This window comes from Homalodisca vitripennis, chromosome 1 (genome assembly GCF_021130785.1).
Source record: "Homalodisca vitripennis isolate AUS2020 chromosome 1, UT_GWSS_2.1, whole genome shotgun sequence".
Classification (NCBI taxonomy): Eukaryota; Metazoa; Arthropoda; class Insecta; order Hemiptera; family Cicadellidae; genus Homalodisca; species Homalodisca vitripennis.
Window position 1 is genome coordinate 16,962,477 of NC_060207.1, and position 16,347 is coordinate 16,978,823.

Sequence of the window (16,347 nt, forward strand, 5' to 3'; positions counted from 1 at the left end):
GACACATGATTCTATTATTTTAGAAAACACAGATACAATGTATATTGTTCTGTAATTGTCAATACAAGAATCTATAACCCTTTTCAAAAAGAAGAATACATTTTTAACCATTTTGGTAAAGTAGAAAAATGAAATGAAAGATTAATCAGAAATGTTAGAGGCTTGAAAATGCTAGTAGCAACAATTTTTATAACTATTTTGCTAAAACCAAAAAAAATCCTCACTTTTAGATATATTCAGACTTTTAGATGAAAATTTTCTGAGACTGTTCAACATTACTTAAAAAGGTAAATTGATTTAAACCATTCTTATTGATTGCCTTTAACACCATCAACTACACTTTTTCCAATAACTACGTAATAGTATTTCAGTCTTTCAGCAGCGATAGGTGGTATTGGGTTTTCCCTTTTGTAATAATTTCCAGCCTCAAACTTAATAATCTTTTTTCATGGGGTAATGAAAAAGCAAATACCCTTGCCAAAAAAGGAACAGAATCCCTTATAGCTGTGAAGTAGTTTTCTCCTACACCAAAGCTCTTGTACAAGATTGGGAAAAGAGGATTTGATCCAATAAATGGAGTAGAGTCTCAGGGTTAAGACACTCAAAAATTTTTTATCTCTCCTTATGCTAGAGGGTGGGCATCTCTCCTAGATCAGAGTAAGGAGGATATAAGAATGATAGTAGGTATGTTGACAAGACATGGCCCCCATAGAAAACACCTTAGAAATATTATCTTTTTGCAGTACTTTATTGTCGTCTTCTAAGTGTTTAATTGAGGACAACATTTTGGTCCACTTCCTCTTTGTTAATTTTACACAATTTGCAATTATTTTTAGAGTTCTACAAGTCTTTTTTGATTTACTTTTTTTTCTTATTACAAAGAAGGATAAGCTCGGCTTTTTGAGCTTGCTCGATCTTTAATCTATCCTTTAAACTGTTTATTTCACCAATTAATTGTTTTTCCATGATATTATGTTTTTCCTTATATTCGTTTGGAATGTTAGAAATGCACTTGTCCAAATTAGATTGTTGTTTAGTTAGAAAAATTGCTGTTCTCTGTCTCAGAGTGATTCAGAGATCCAATTTCTATGCACAATGGCAAATATAACAAATGTAAAAGTAAAATGCAGCAAAATATGCAAATATATGTTTTGCTGCTGGTTATTTAAAATAAATATAATTTATTTCTCCACCAATGTAACATTACAGCTATCATCAGACACAGAAGTGCAAGTGGTTGAGCTCTTATTTTCTGTTATCTCTGTTTTGATATATAGTAGTGTGCTCTGTATTTTTATTGTCTTGTACATTTTCTTGAACTAAGTATTGCACAGCCTATTATTTTCATGCTTTCCGACTTTTAGTTTTGACACTAGAACTGGCCATGTATTTTTTCTATACTGCATCAGGTCTATTTTTACTGATTAGAAAAAGACATGTTGTTTTGTCGAAAAATATATTTATATATTGTTTTTTCAGCATAAAATGATTTTTTGTTATGTAAAAACAAGATGAAATTACTTGACAAAGAAAAAATTAACCATGGACCAATTTATTGTTATAACATTTTGTTGTGAAACATTTTTTAGTTTAAAAGGGATTTTCAAAAAATGGTAAATATATCTATCAATACATTGGGACTTGTGAAACATTCTTTGGTAAAGATTTTTTCCATACTACATTATGTTTATTATTCTTCAGTAGTTAGTTATGGCACTGCAATAAAGTTAATGAACTATAAGTATCTGATCTGACATAATACTATTTGTGATCTAATATTTTTTGTTTACAAAACTATGTATTGGATATTGTACAGAGGTTTTGACAATTCCCTAAATTTGTATTTTTTATACAATTTAGCTATGGACATTTTATGTGTGTTTTAATTGTAATTATTATTAATATACACGTTTTAGTTCTGACGATGCACCAACCAATTAACATGTATGCGTGGTAATGTAACAATCTTATAAAATGTAATATTCAACTAAATAATTCAATCACATTGGTTTTGCCATTAATAAATAATCTTTGTTCGAAAAAAACCTGGAAAATGGCAAAAAAATACTACTTTGTTATTGATCAGTTAAAATAGTGTTTTACATATTACCCTAACACTATTATAATAAAATTATTTCAAATGTATATCTTGCTAAGTAATATGTGTATTTTTAACTTATATTAAAAATATTTTAATTCTATAAATTTGCTTATAAAAATGGGATTGTCAAAAAATGGTAAATATATCTATCACTATGTTAGGATATTGACTGCTGTGAATTGGCAGTTTGATAGTAACCAATATCTTCATTAAAATAGTGATTTTTAAAATTAAAAGAATTAATTTCTAGTATAGTTGTGTGTATTGTTATTCTATACACTTGTAGATATTATGTGAGCCGTATGTTGCTGGGAGTTGTATTATGAAATATTGTCTTTGTTTTAGTGCCATTGTTACTATGAACAAGCAGTTATTCAAGAAACACATTACAGAGTTCTTCATTGCAATGCCAATTGGTGAGTATGTTGATATTTCTTTGCTTACATTATTTATAGCTTTGCCAGTTTAAGAAAATGTGTGTAATTATCTCAAGTTTGAAATATCAAAAGGCGCTTTCAGCATTTATAAATCAATGAATGTATAAATTATATTAGTCATAATAGCCGTACTAGTTACAGTACATTATAATAGATTTACTATTCAACATGTGTAATTTTGAAAGTGAGAGACCGTTTAACTTATTAAAAATTGTCAGAACTGAATATTTTAGAATATTTGTTATTCTTGTTGAGAAAAAGTTATAGGTTATTTAAACGTTTTAGTGTTTTAATGTATAAGACATATGCTTTGGTATGTGTTAGTTTCAATTCAATTCATGGTTATGTGCTAAATTAATGACAAATAAATTCTAGAACAGGCCAAGAAGAAGTAAAAAAAAAAAAACTAATATAAAGAAGTGCATAATAATGACTGAGCTAATACGTTTGTGTGGCCAGGGCTATAATTCCACCATTCCCAGCTGTCATCTGTTACAAATGATAGTTAATTTTGTGTTAGCTACTCTGAAAATATTTCTGTTCTATATCTCGAGCATATATATAATTCAGCATTTATAAACTTCACTGTTGGAACTGTTGTTGTTGGAAGTAACAAACCAATCATAAAATGTGTCAACCAAAAAGAAGTTGGTCACAGTTTGAAAAGTGGGTCCAGAGTGCTTATTTTCAACTTGCTTTTTGTGTAGCTCCAGTATCTAAAAGAATGCTCAGAGGAGAAAGCCCTTCTCACCACCCTTTATCTCCTCCCTTGTAGCATATTCAGTTTCTTCACTCACTTCAGATTTAGTGCTAGTTTTACATTTGATCTAATGTGATATTTTTTTTACAGATTTCCTTGGTCAACAATGTTCTCAAGGTAATATTATATCCATTATATAATTTATTTACCCACCACGAGTTTTAAATTGAATAGTGTTATTGTAAAATATTGAAATTGTTATAAAATACAGTAAAACTATTCTTCTATTATAATAGTAATAATTAAATGGAATACAAAGTAAATTAAAAAGTTTTATTTTGGCATACAAAAATTGCTTTCATATAAAATCAAGAATAACATAGTGTTTTTTTATGGTCTTACTATAATATAAGATAAAATACCATCTTTATTCATAAAGAGAAGTGTTATGAATGTTAAAATGTACAATGATTTAGATCTATGTAGCTACTATCAGAATCAGAATCAGAATCAGTCTTTATTGTTACGTCAACGTTTATACATAGCATTGCTATAGAAACAGGTAACATTGTCATAAATTAATGTAATAATGATACATACACATATACATTCATACATATGCACATCACAATTCACATATACATATAAACTTAATAAAAATACATATACGAGGTCAAGACAGCGTAACAAATTTAATGTAATCTATGTTAAAACACAATTTTAAAATTCAGGATCCATCAAATACTCATCAACACTATAATAGTTTTTTTCCAACAAAAAATCTGTTAGTTTGCTTTTAAATGTTTTTGAATTGATTAAATGTTTATATTTTTGAGGTAACTTATTGTATAGTTTTTTTGCCGTGTATATTGGAGTTTTTTCTACCAGACGCAGTCGATGTATGGGATATTGAAAATTAGCTTTAAATCTTGTATTGTAATTATGATCAAAGTTATCACTTGATAAGCTTTCAAAATTTGATTGTACTGTTAGTAGGGTTTTCAGAATGTATAAATTTGGAAGTGATAAGATTTTTAATTCTTTAAACAGAGGTTTGCAAGAAGTTCTAAATGATGAAAAGGTCATTAATCTCATAATTTTTTTTTGGATCTTAAAAACTTTATCAAAGTCAGAAGATGATCCCCAAAATTCAATACCATATTGAATTATTGAAGAAAAGAAAGAGTAGTAAATTATTATTCTAGTTTCCAAATTAATTGAATTTCGTAACACTAGCATTTGATAACATGCCGAGTTTAATCTTCTAATAATATTTTCAATACATTTTTTCCAAGAAAAGTTTATATCCAGATCTATACCTAAAAATTTTGCACTATCACATAATTTTATTTGTTGGCCGTGGAAAATCACATCCTTATTATAGCCCTCCTTTAATTGTGCCGTTCGAAAATTTAATAGGATACTAATATAGGATATAAAAAAGAAGGATTTAACAACTTTTTTCATACATTTATTTTATAGATAAGTAAAGGGGGGGAGTCTTTTCCAATTGATTTTTAGTGAGTAAATTTGTAAAGTAACCAATTCCTTTTTTATATATGCCAATTCAAGTAATTTTATATTATTACTATTGTGAATCACGAATTCATCAGCATGGTACGATGCTCTTGGTACTAAACAAGCGTTAAGCTTTAATTTAACACTTTGCAGACTCACCAAACAGTAGACTTCGCAGCCAAAAATAACAGATTCATTTAAGACATTTCGTCTAGTTTTACCAATATGTTTATAACTCTGTATGCTTATAGCTAGAATGATAATTTTGCTATTAATTTGTTCCTTACAAAGTACTCTTTCATTATATATAGTTAAACAATTATTATAATCCTTTACATTCATTTACTGTAAAAAATAAAATAAAAATTAGAAAAATTCAATTTTTTTATTTATTATAATGAAAATTTTGTAACTTATACAGGGTGGCCATCCAACCTGGAAAACCGGAAATTTAAAGGACCGGGAATAGGCCGGGGAATTTTTCTGAGAAATTTTTCCTTCTCCAAGAACTTATAAAACGAAAAGATAATTTGACAGCTTCTTGAATCAAGAACTGATTAATCTCAAAACATCATATTTTACGTGACGGGGATCATGAAATTGTGAATAAAGATCGACATATGTTTGTGAGCAACGTCTGACGCCGGTTGATATAAGTTTACCTCCACTAGTGTAGTGAGTTTATCTTGGTTAGTTCTTCTACTCCTGTGCTGCTGCATGCCTCCATCCCCCCCTAAAATATGATGCATTGGACAATTAAAATCGCCCAACCAATTGTTTCGGACTTCGACACTAAATGAGTGGTACGCTTTAAGCGGTAAATCGGCAGAACCGCGATACAAACGGATTTTTTGTACTTAATTATTATTGCATTCACAGCATTAAACTGTATTATTTATAAGAAACTAGCTGAAAAATTTATAAACCGCAATTATAACAATTATGAAACACTGTTTATTGTCTCCATGGTAATATAATTAAAAATGTATTCCAAATTCAAACCTTGAAACGTCAACATGCTGTAACTTTTAGGTCAAATTTTATACTATTCATAATGCTAGTTTTGCCCCTATTATTTTAAATAATGCCCTCCACAAGGAATGATGTTGAGTTACAGAGCTGATATAATTAAGATTATCTTTTGTCTGCGATAAGAACAGTTGCACCCCATGTTAATGAGCCAAGAAGAAGTGCGACCTTTGGTTCAAGATGACCAGAGGTGATTGTATGGTACCAAGCTGAAGAATGCAGTAAACAGAAGGATGGAGGGTAATGAATCGTTCTCCAGTCTAACGCGCTGCTGGCCCTAAACTATTCTGGACAACAGCAGTGAAGAATTTAGTTGTTTGGAATTGTTCTCCAGTCTAACGCGGTGCTGGCCCTAAACTATTTTGGACAACAACAATAAAGAAATTAGTTGTTTGGAATTGTTCTCCAGTCTAACGCGGTGTTGGCCCTAAACTATTGTGGACAACAACAATGAAGAAATTAGTTGTTTGGAATTGTTCTCCAGTCTAACGCGGTGCTGGCCCTAAACTATTCTGGACAAGAACAATGAAGAAATTAGTTGTTTGGAATTGTTCTCCAGTCTAACGCGGTGCTGGCCCTAAACTATTCTGGACAACAGCAGTGAAGAATTTAGTTGTTTGGAATTGTTCTCCAGTCTAACGCGGTGCTGGCCCTAAAACTATTTTGGACAACAACAATGAAGAAATTAGTTGTTTGGAATTGTTCTCCAGTCTAACGCGGTGTTGGCCCTAAACTATTGTGGACAACAACAATGAAGAAATTAGTTGTTTGGAATTGTTCTCCAGTCTAACGCGGTGCTGGCCCTAAACTATTCTGGACAAGAACAATGAAGAAATTAGTTGTTTGGAATTGTTCTACAGTCTAACGCGGTGCTGGCCCTAAACTACCCTGGACAACAGCAGTGAAGAAATTAGTTGTTTGATATTGTTCTCCAGTCTAACGCGGTGCTGGCCCTAAACTATTCTGGACAATAGCAGTGAAGAAATTAGTTGTTTGGAATTGTTCTCCAGTCTAACGCGGTGCTGGCCCTAAACTATTCTGGACAACAGCAGTGAAGAAATTAGTTGTTTGGAATTGTTCTCCAGTCCAACGCGGTGCTGGCCCTAAACTATTCTGGACAACAGCAGTGAAGAAATTAGTTGTTTGGAATTGTTCTCCAGTCTAACGCGGTGCTGGCCCCAAAGTATCCTGGACAACAGCAGTGAAGAAATTAGTTGTTTGGAATTGTTCTCCAGTCTAACGCGGTGCTGGCCCTAAACTATTCTGGACAACAGCAGTGAAGAAATTAGTTGTTTGGAATTGTTCTCCAGTCTAACGCGGTGCTGGCCCTAAACTATCCTGGACAACAGCAGTGAAGAAATAGTTGTTTTTAATTGTTTTCCAGTGTAACGCGCTGGAAATTGCATTGCAAGTAAATCAACCTCGTTTATGCAGTGCTGCCCTCTAGGTGCCTGACATCTTCCCTGACAAATTTCTCAGTTTTTGCAGTATTGTCTTACATATTCTATAGCTGGATCCTTCAAAAATTCTACGTCAAGGAGTTGTCTTAGTTTTGTAAGTTACACATACTGAGGGGTGGCAGAGGGGGATGTACTTGTAACTATGTTTCATTCATGCTGTAATTATAATTTGGAAAAGAAATCTTTTACTTTATTAATAGGTAATTTTCTAGAAATAAAAAAATATATTGAATAAATAGAGGAATAGCCAGCCAGATTCACACTATAATGTCTTGAGAATGTAAGAGCAGCAGTCTTGTCTATCCTCTTTTTGATACAAACGAAGTTGAATTTTTATTACCTCTGAGTTTTTTACTGCTTTGTTAATCACTATGAGGTTTGAAGGGGGTAACATGAGTTCGGACATTTGCCATCGTTATATGTTACAAAAATGTTTAACACAATAACAATGGCATGTATAATATAATCCTATTATCCTTTCAAACCATCCATCATCAATAACAAAATTTAAATAAAGAACCGCTAGGTCAATGAAATTAAATTTTCAAGTATCATTAAATTCAGTAAAGAACTGCAGAAAAAAGTAGGTAAAACTGGTTTTTTAAGTAGGTACACCACTTTGGAATTGTGCGACAGCAGTGCTGTGGTTAGTATCCCACGATTTCACATTTCATCTTTTTTCTTGTGTGAAGCAAGCCCCAGATGCAATTACAGTAAAATTTAATTGTTTTTACATCTGTTAATGAATATTTCATATGCCCCGGTAACTGTACTTACTATTATTTGTTTTCTTGGATTAAAAAGCATAAAAGTAGTTGAAATTCACTGTCAGTATTGTGAATTGTATGTAACTTTGAGTGATGCAATGATATTAAATGGGTAAGAGCTTTATGAAAGGCCAAAGAAATGTTCATGATGGGAAATGGATTGGACGATCCTCAATGATCACCAACGATTTGGTGCTTAATGTGAACAAAAAAGTTAAATTAACAGATTTTTTACAATTTCTTTGTTATCAGAAGTGTTTCGTCAAATTACAAAAATTTTTCTCTATGACATTATTTTGAGAAACATGTTTTTCTGTATGACAATGTACATTCCATGCAGCAAAACGAACTCAAATTCTCATTACAGGATTTTGCAAGGAATAATTTGATAATCTCACAAACAGCCCCAATTTAGCTTAGTGACAATCATTTGTTTTTACATCAGAAGAAGCATCTTGAAGGTCAGCACTGCAATGATGACAATGCCATCAAAATGATGGTTTTGCAGATACTGTTAAATCAGGCGGCAAATATCCTGTGATGACAGTATACAAGAGGTTGTTTTTAGATATAAGTGCCTTAATATTGATGTGAATTATGTAGATAATAGCTACATAAGCAGCTTAAGCAGGTTGTATATAAGTAGCTTGTGTGGGCTTTCATTTAAAAATAAAATTGGTACAAAAAGTTTACTTCATTTTTGTATATATAAAAATGGCACTTGCTTAAAAAACATGCCTTGTACATTGAAATGTTCCTATATCTAAAGTGAGCATGAAAGGAAGGGAGATTATTAAACTTTAAAATAGAATATTCTAAGTGGCTCTCATATTGAGTAAAAATATAATAAATCCAGATTATTACAATAAAATTGAGTTAGAGTAAGATCAGCAATCTTATCTTAATAACTGTATGTCTAGTCCAGTTTTACACAGAAACAAAGTTGAATATAAATTGAAAATGTTATGTCCTAGGCATTGTTAATCACAGGCAGGTTTACAAAGTATTTAATGTTGTCAAATTGTAGTAAGCTGTCACTTACAGCTAGCTTGAACACTATGTTATTAGCCAATAGCGCAAAGTAGTGTGTGTTGCGGTTATCACAAAATAAGTCAAGCAATGTAACGCGTGGTGATGGTTCGAAAGTCACCATTAAGGTGTTGGTCATCAGATTAAGTGTCTGAGAGGGCTTTAAGAAGCTCTGATGAAATAACAACAGGAAAGTCATATGCATACAATTTTTAAATAGCATAATAAACACTCCTAAGCTTGTATCACTCCAACTGATATTTTGTATCACTGAACAATGGTTAATGTGCAGAAAATCCTGTTTCGTTCATAATCCTTCCATCATAGAAAACAAACTTCAAACACAGGATAATATTCCAACCTCCTGATTGATTCATTTCTGAATAATTAGACTTAAAGTTTAAAGAACAGTGTTTTGACACCCAGAAGTTGGAGAGTGAAAGTTTTATAAATACCTATAGAATAACTTAAACTTCTGTAAGTTTCCATAGTATTTTTATGAACAGCTCTAACAATTTCAGTTATACATGAATTATTTTAGGCCAATGGGAAGAAATCCAAAAGTCGAAATATGTAGTATTTTTAGTGAAAATAATTTTGTTGTAGTATGTTTGAGCTCTATGCTAATTTTGAGTTGGAAGTAGTCGTATTTAAGGTACATATTACGAGGGCTATCCAGAAAGTAACAGACGTTTTTAAATAAAAAATTAACCTACTGAAATAGGAACATTTTACTATATACATTTAAAAGCTATACTTTCAGCAATTTTTCAGCGTAATGCCTGTTGAAATTGAGACATTAATCATAACGTGAAACAAGTCTTTCAAGCTTTGTAGAAATCTGCCGCCTGAGATCTTAATCACTGATTAATGCCAGCGTGAAGTTCAGCATCACTATCGAAGGGCTGCATTGCGAGCCAGGTCTTCATCGCTGGAAAGAGATGGTAGTCGCTTGGTGCCAGATCTGGGCTATAAGGTGGATGATCAAACGCTTCCCAATCAAAATCATCCAAGACTTTCCGTGTACAATTGTATGGGGACGTGCATTGTCGTGGAAAAACAAAATTTTTTAGCTCAATTTTCCATTACACTTGTTTTGTATCGCTCATCATAGCTTCTGCAATGTTTCACAGTACCTCTCTGCGTCGATTGTTGATCCTCGTTCAAGGAAATCAACCAGAATCACATCCTTAGCATCTCAAAAAATAGTTGCCATAATTTTTTCTCATTGACAAAGTTTGGAGACATTTTCTTGGATTTTTTGAATATGTGTGCCCCCATTCCATAGACTACATTTTTGTTTCACAATTGACTATTCAACCATGTTTCATCAACAGTAACAATAATATTTCATTTTATATGTCGTTTTGTCACAAGTTTAACTCCTATTTGGCTAAATAATTTCAAATTTTCATAGCCTTTGAAAAATGTATACATGTTCACTAACTAATTAACATTTGTTTCAGTGGGGTATAGGTGAATTGAAGCTACGTTTGAGAACAAGACTAACTCAACACTTATACGATGAGTACCTCAAGTAAGTGATATGTACTGTAGAAGCTCATTTTCAATTGGAATTCGTAATTAATTTTAAAACAAACACTCCAATAATACAATTTTTGTTTTAATAATAATAGTAAAATATTGTATTATTTGAGTGTTTGTTTTAAAATTAAAGTGAAATGTAATTTAAATTTATCATTAAACCCACAAAAATATGAGCTACAATTTCCTGAAATGTATTAATACAGTTCGCTTTTTAAGTTCCAGTTGTGTTTGTAATTATTTCAAGTGTTTTGTTGTAAAAACAATGCTAAACTATAAAATGTATTTTCTCCATTATTTTAATTACACAGTTAACCAAATGGCTAATTGTAAAAGTACAGTTTAACCTGTTGGAGTACTGATAGCCACCTACCTAGGGTCTACTAGAGTAATCAAAACTATCATTAATGGACTCTAGGGCGTAAATAATACTTTTAAGCTGTATTCATACAAAATTAAAAATTTAGTTATATTGAAACATTATGAAAGACCAAAATAAAGCATTATTTCCACCTTCCAGGTGTAACAAAACTGTCCTTCTTTAAAGAATTTTGGCACAGTATGATCAATTTTGAATCAAGGTTACAAACAACACAAAATGCTGTTGAAAATGACAGGGCAATTGGTGGTAAAGATTTGGTTATTTTTCTGTTGCTAGTAGCACCGTACATCAATGATCAATGAATTTCAGGAACCGAGAATAACCTATTAGTAGACTTGGTGCGAGAAAATGACAAAACATTTTGCGATAAAGCTGTGGTTATATATCCTATCGCTAGGGGCCAGCATCAATGATCAGTGAATTGCAAGAACTGAGAATAACCTATTAGTAGACTTGGTGCGAGAAAATGACAAAACATTTTGCGGTAAAGCTGTGGTTATATATCCCATCGCTAGGAGCCAGCACCATACGTCAATAATTACTTTGAACATTCCACAGTCGAAATAATACATAAGAACACCACTAGAGAATGTAAACAGCTGTAATATTAATTATTTAAACAAGCTCGTGATGGACGTTTAAAACCTCATTACTCTTTTCGTATCAACCAGCTACAATCATTAGTACTCTTTTGTAACCATTTTCAGATACACCTCACCAGGTTAAATGTCTTTTAGTTTTTATATTATTGCTAGTCACTACATAACAAAAAAGTCAACATTAAAAAAAATTAAAAGTTTAGTTATAAAAAAGTTAGCTATGTTCATTTTAGCAAACCAAGGTTTTTGATGTGAATAAGTCATAACTTTAAAATGACACTCTTCAAAAACTTTTCGTTGGAAGACATGGGAAGAAAAGTTTAAAATTGTATTGTTTGATTATTGTGTATTGGAAAAACTTTAATATTTGTTCAGTACAGCTGCATAATTGTCAGTATTCTAAATTTGATATAACTTTATACTCTAGAAAGTATTGTATATCTATATTTATTTTATTCTAGAAAGTATTCTATATCAATATTTATTTTATTCCTGTAAATACATCTGTAGCATTACATTAATGATGTTTCATTTGCAAACTAGTCTACATCTGTTTAGTTATTTATTTATTTACATAATTGTCACAGACGCCTTACAAGCACAATGCTTTTTCGTCAATTATTACAAATTGTACACTAAACTAATTAAACTAAATTTCTAATACACCAATACACAAAAAATTGTACAATTTCTTTTCTTATAGCAAGTCAGATGCCTCAAAGTCCTGACGGAGAAGCCAATTACTCAGCTGCACAACAGTGAGGAAGTAGATAATCTTTTGAAAGTATTTTGAATCTTGGAAGGGTTTTTCCTTTCTTTATTGAAAGTGGCATATGATTGTAAATTTTTATACATGTATAAAGCGGTGACCTTTCCAGAAAGCTTGTATTGTGTTTAGGATACTGGAGCAATTGAGAGTTTCTTGTGAAGTGAGAGTGGAGGTGATTGTTATTAAAAACCTTTTATTGGTTAGCTTTGACGTAAAGAAAACTCTGAAGAATAAAAAGAAAAGGTAGTGGAAGTATTTGCAAATCTTTAAACTAGAGCAATACAAAAGTTCAAGGTTAAAAGGCTAATTCGTATTTCTCTTTTTTGTATAGTTTGAATACAGATAAACCCCAACTGCAAAAATAAAACTATTTTTTATTTTAGGGGCTTTACATACTACAAGATGGCCAACCTGGATTCACGTATAGCAAATGCTGACCAACTCCTGACGACAGACGTGCAGAAATTCTGTGATATGTTTGCCGACTTATACTCCAACATCTGCAAGCCGATGCTGGATATCGTGATATATGTGTACCAGCTGACATCACACCTAGGTGGTACCACCCCCAGTGTCATGATCGCATACTTGCTTGTAGCTGGCACCTTCCTCACATGGTTACGCCGGCCAGCCGGTCGCATGACCGTTACCGAGCAAAAACTGGAGGGCGAGTTCCGTTATATCAATTCACGACTGATAGCCAACTCTGAGGAGATCGCCTTCTACAATGGAAACAACCGGGAGAAGTTAACCGTGTTGGCTGCTTTCCAAAAACTTGTAAGTGTAATAGTATATTTCAATAAGATTAGTATTGTTTTGACAAAAGGTTTGTGCAGTTTCAAATTTGATGTAACTTATGTTATAATATTTACTTCAAATACAGATTGGTGTTTTAACTCAATAGTTTTAAAATCATGATCTTGAAAGAAAACAAGAAACCCCACAGAAAACCACACACAAACCACCAAACCAACCAACTTTGATGGAAAGATATAGATTAGAATGATATGTGAATAGATGGTATATTTATTAATAAAAGCTTGTATTTAAGAAAATCTCAGTATTAAGAACATTTTTTTCAATGTTAAATTTAAACTCCAGGCTTTATAAAACTGAATGAATATAATAATTAACAATAAATGTTTCTTCCTTGAAATATTTTTATTTAATAAACACTTTGCAGAAAATACGAAATGAATATAATTCCAACATATTTTTAAAGAACGTCATAAAATAATGTTCATCTTATAATACAGTAACAACAGTCTATAAGTTGTCATCCAATAAATTAATAGAACTAGTATTATAAAATTATATTTTATACAAATAGATTTATGTATTAAAGTGTAGATGTAGGAATTTGGTCTTAACTTCAATGATCAAAACACGGTTGGAAAACTAAAGTGCACTGAGATCTGAAATAACATGGATCTATTTATAAATAATAATTTAGATAGAAATCTTACACAGAACATTTAGTTTAATATAATTATCAGACTATGTTCATAACACAATGTAAATATAAGTTAATAATAAATCTGATACTGAAGAATGAAAGAAATCCTTTAAAATAATATTAATAAGTGTTCAAAAGGAATGTGAAGAATTTTTTGACTCCTCTTGAGTAAATGGCATCAAAAGTCTCGAACTTGTACGCCTTTCTAATGCCAAGCCAGTCTTTTCCAGCCCTTGGAACACACTCAAGCTTCCAGTTAATTATACTTCAGATATTCACATATCTTTTTCAGCTTAGTAGTATCATGTTTAATTGTACAAATAATTTATGTTTTTAATTATTGAACTGTGGTTTCCGATTTAACAGTGTTATTGTATTGTTTTCAGACAAATCATCTGAGGAAATTTCTTGAATTCAGGGCATTCATGGGCACTATTGACAACATAATTGCAAAGTGTAAGTTACTGTAGTAGCATAATATTAATCTTTTAATTCACATTCAGTGCCTAGTTTATCTCCTTGTTGTCATTGTAATATGTTTAATAATTCAAATGTTGTGTTCTGTGTTTCGATTTGTTTCTTTATGAAATTTGTATAAACAGGCGAACATGCCACCACTATATAACAAAGGGCCATTACTGTTTACGATTAATTATTTTGTATTTGACAGTTTCTGTCACATATGTGTTTAAAAACTAAACTAACTTATGATCGGAAGACCAAATATGCCTCTAAAACGATTTTTAACACCAGCTTTCTCTAAGGTGATTGAGAAGATAGTAAGCAATCAGGTCATGGAGTACTTGGACAAATATAAATTACTATCTGAGCAACAGTTTGGTTTTCAGAAGGGGAAAAATACTCAGATGGCAGTGTTTGAATTGGTCACACATGTCTTGAGGGCTTTGGATGGATCGTAGAGTGCTCTGGGAGCATTCTGTGATCTATCTAGGGCTTTTGACAGTGTGAATCATGAACTACTATTGGTTAAATTGTGCAAATTGGGTTTCAGTGGAAAATCTTTGAAATTTTTTGAATCGTACCTTAATGATAGGTTTCATAGAGTGAAAACCTCAAACCAAGAAGGGAAAATCTTTTTTTCAGATTGGAAACCAGTTACTGTTGGGGTGCCCCAAGGCTCAATATTGGGTCCTGTATTGTTCTTAGCGTTTGTGAATGATCTTCCTCAAAATATTATGTCAAAATTAATATTATTTGCAGATGACACAACATTAATAACAACTGAAAGAAATCCACAGTTTTTAAAGTCATCTGCAGAAGCAACAATTAAAGACATGTATGATTGGTTTAGCAAAAATGGCTTGAAATTCAATAGCTCGAAGACAAACTTAATTAATTTTCACACCTCCCATGCTAAAACCAATGGCATTATAAATAAGATCAATTTTCCTTGTGGAGAAGAGTGCCAACTTTCACAGAAAGCCACATTTTTGGGAATTATCATAGATGAGGCGATGAACTGGCAATCACATATTAATATGCTTCAAGAAAAACTAAGTAAAGCCATTTTTGCTATTAAAACCGTTGCAGAGGTAACTGACAAACAAACTGCCCTGATGTTATACCATGGTTACTTTGTTTCTTTGATCAGATATAGTATTTTGGGGAAGTAATTATTCAAAAATGAATTCAATTTTTGTTTTACAAAAAAAAGTGATTAGATACATGTTTAAATTAAAATATAGAGAATCATGTAAAGAAGTATTTAAAAAGAATAACATTTTGACAATTCCTGCTCTATATATTTTGGAACTTCTAAAATTTGTAAAAAAGAATCCACTAGTATTTACATCATCAATCATAAATCATAATTATAACACGAGATATAGAACTAATTATAAATTCCTAATACATAAACTTACTATGTTAGAAGAGAGTCCCTATTACATGGGAATTAAAATATTTAATATTATACCTGATGGGATGAAAAAAGAAAATAACTTATTACGTTTTGTTTCTTCTCTGACTGCAATATTAATAACAGCATGTCCATATAAGATTGAAGATTTTAATTTAGAACTGTTTAAAAAAGCATGATGAAAAGATTTTTTATTTTCTATTGCATGTAATTATATCATATATTTTATTAATAGTAGACTAAGTAGCTTTTAGAAAAATTGACATGTCATACATTACAGGAGCTATGCTCCAACATTATGTAATAATTATATGACAAATAAATGATTGATTGAACACTCATATGTGACATAAAGGGTCAAATAAAAATAATTTAATTATAAAAAAGTAAGGGCTCTGTAGTGTGGTGTTAGCATACTCGCCCTCAAATGAGAGGGGTTCTAGTTTCAGTAGAACAAGTACTTTTTGTGATTCAATCTTTATTAAAATTAAATATGTATTAATAATTATTACATTTGTGAACACAATAGATGTTTAAAGAATACGAGAATAACATCAAAGTGGTTATACGAGTCCTATTAAACAAGTGATCATACTAAATAAATTAATGATTTCTTTAAAAAGAATTATTATTAGCAAGAAGTTAGAGAAAAGTACTTGGATTTCGAAACAAACCC

The 16,347-nt window shown here is 31.3% G+C and overlaps 1 protein-coding gene across 2 annotated transcripts in view; it reads left to right on the top strand.

Annotated features, from left to right (window-relative positions):
* The window catches only part of LOC124357747 (ATP-binding cassette sub-family D member 3), a 52,838-nt gene that overhangs the window by 24,045 nt on the left and 12,446 nt on the right, over window positions 1–16,347 (top strand). For both annotated transcript variants that reach the window (XM_046809788.1, XM_046809780.1), the window contains exons 7-8: window positions 12,720–13,113; window positions 14,179–14,248. In XM_046809788.1, coding sequence (XP_046665744.1) covers window positions 12,720–13,113; window positions 14,179–14,248 — 464 coding nt within the window. The remainder of the gene's footprint in view (window positions 1–12,719; window positions 13,114–14,178; window positions 14,249–16,347) is intronic.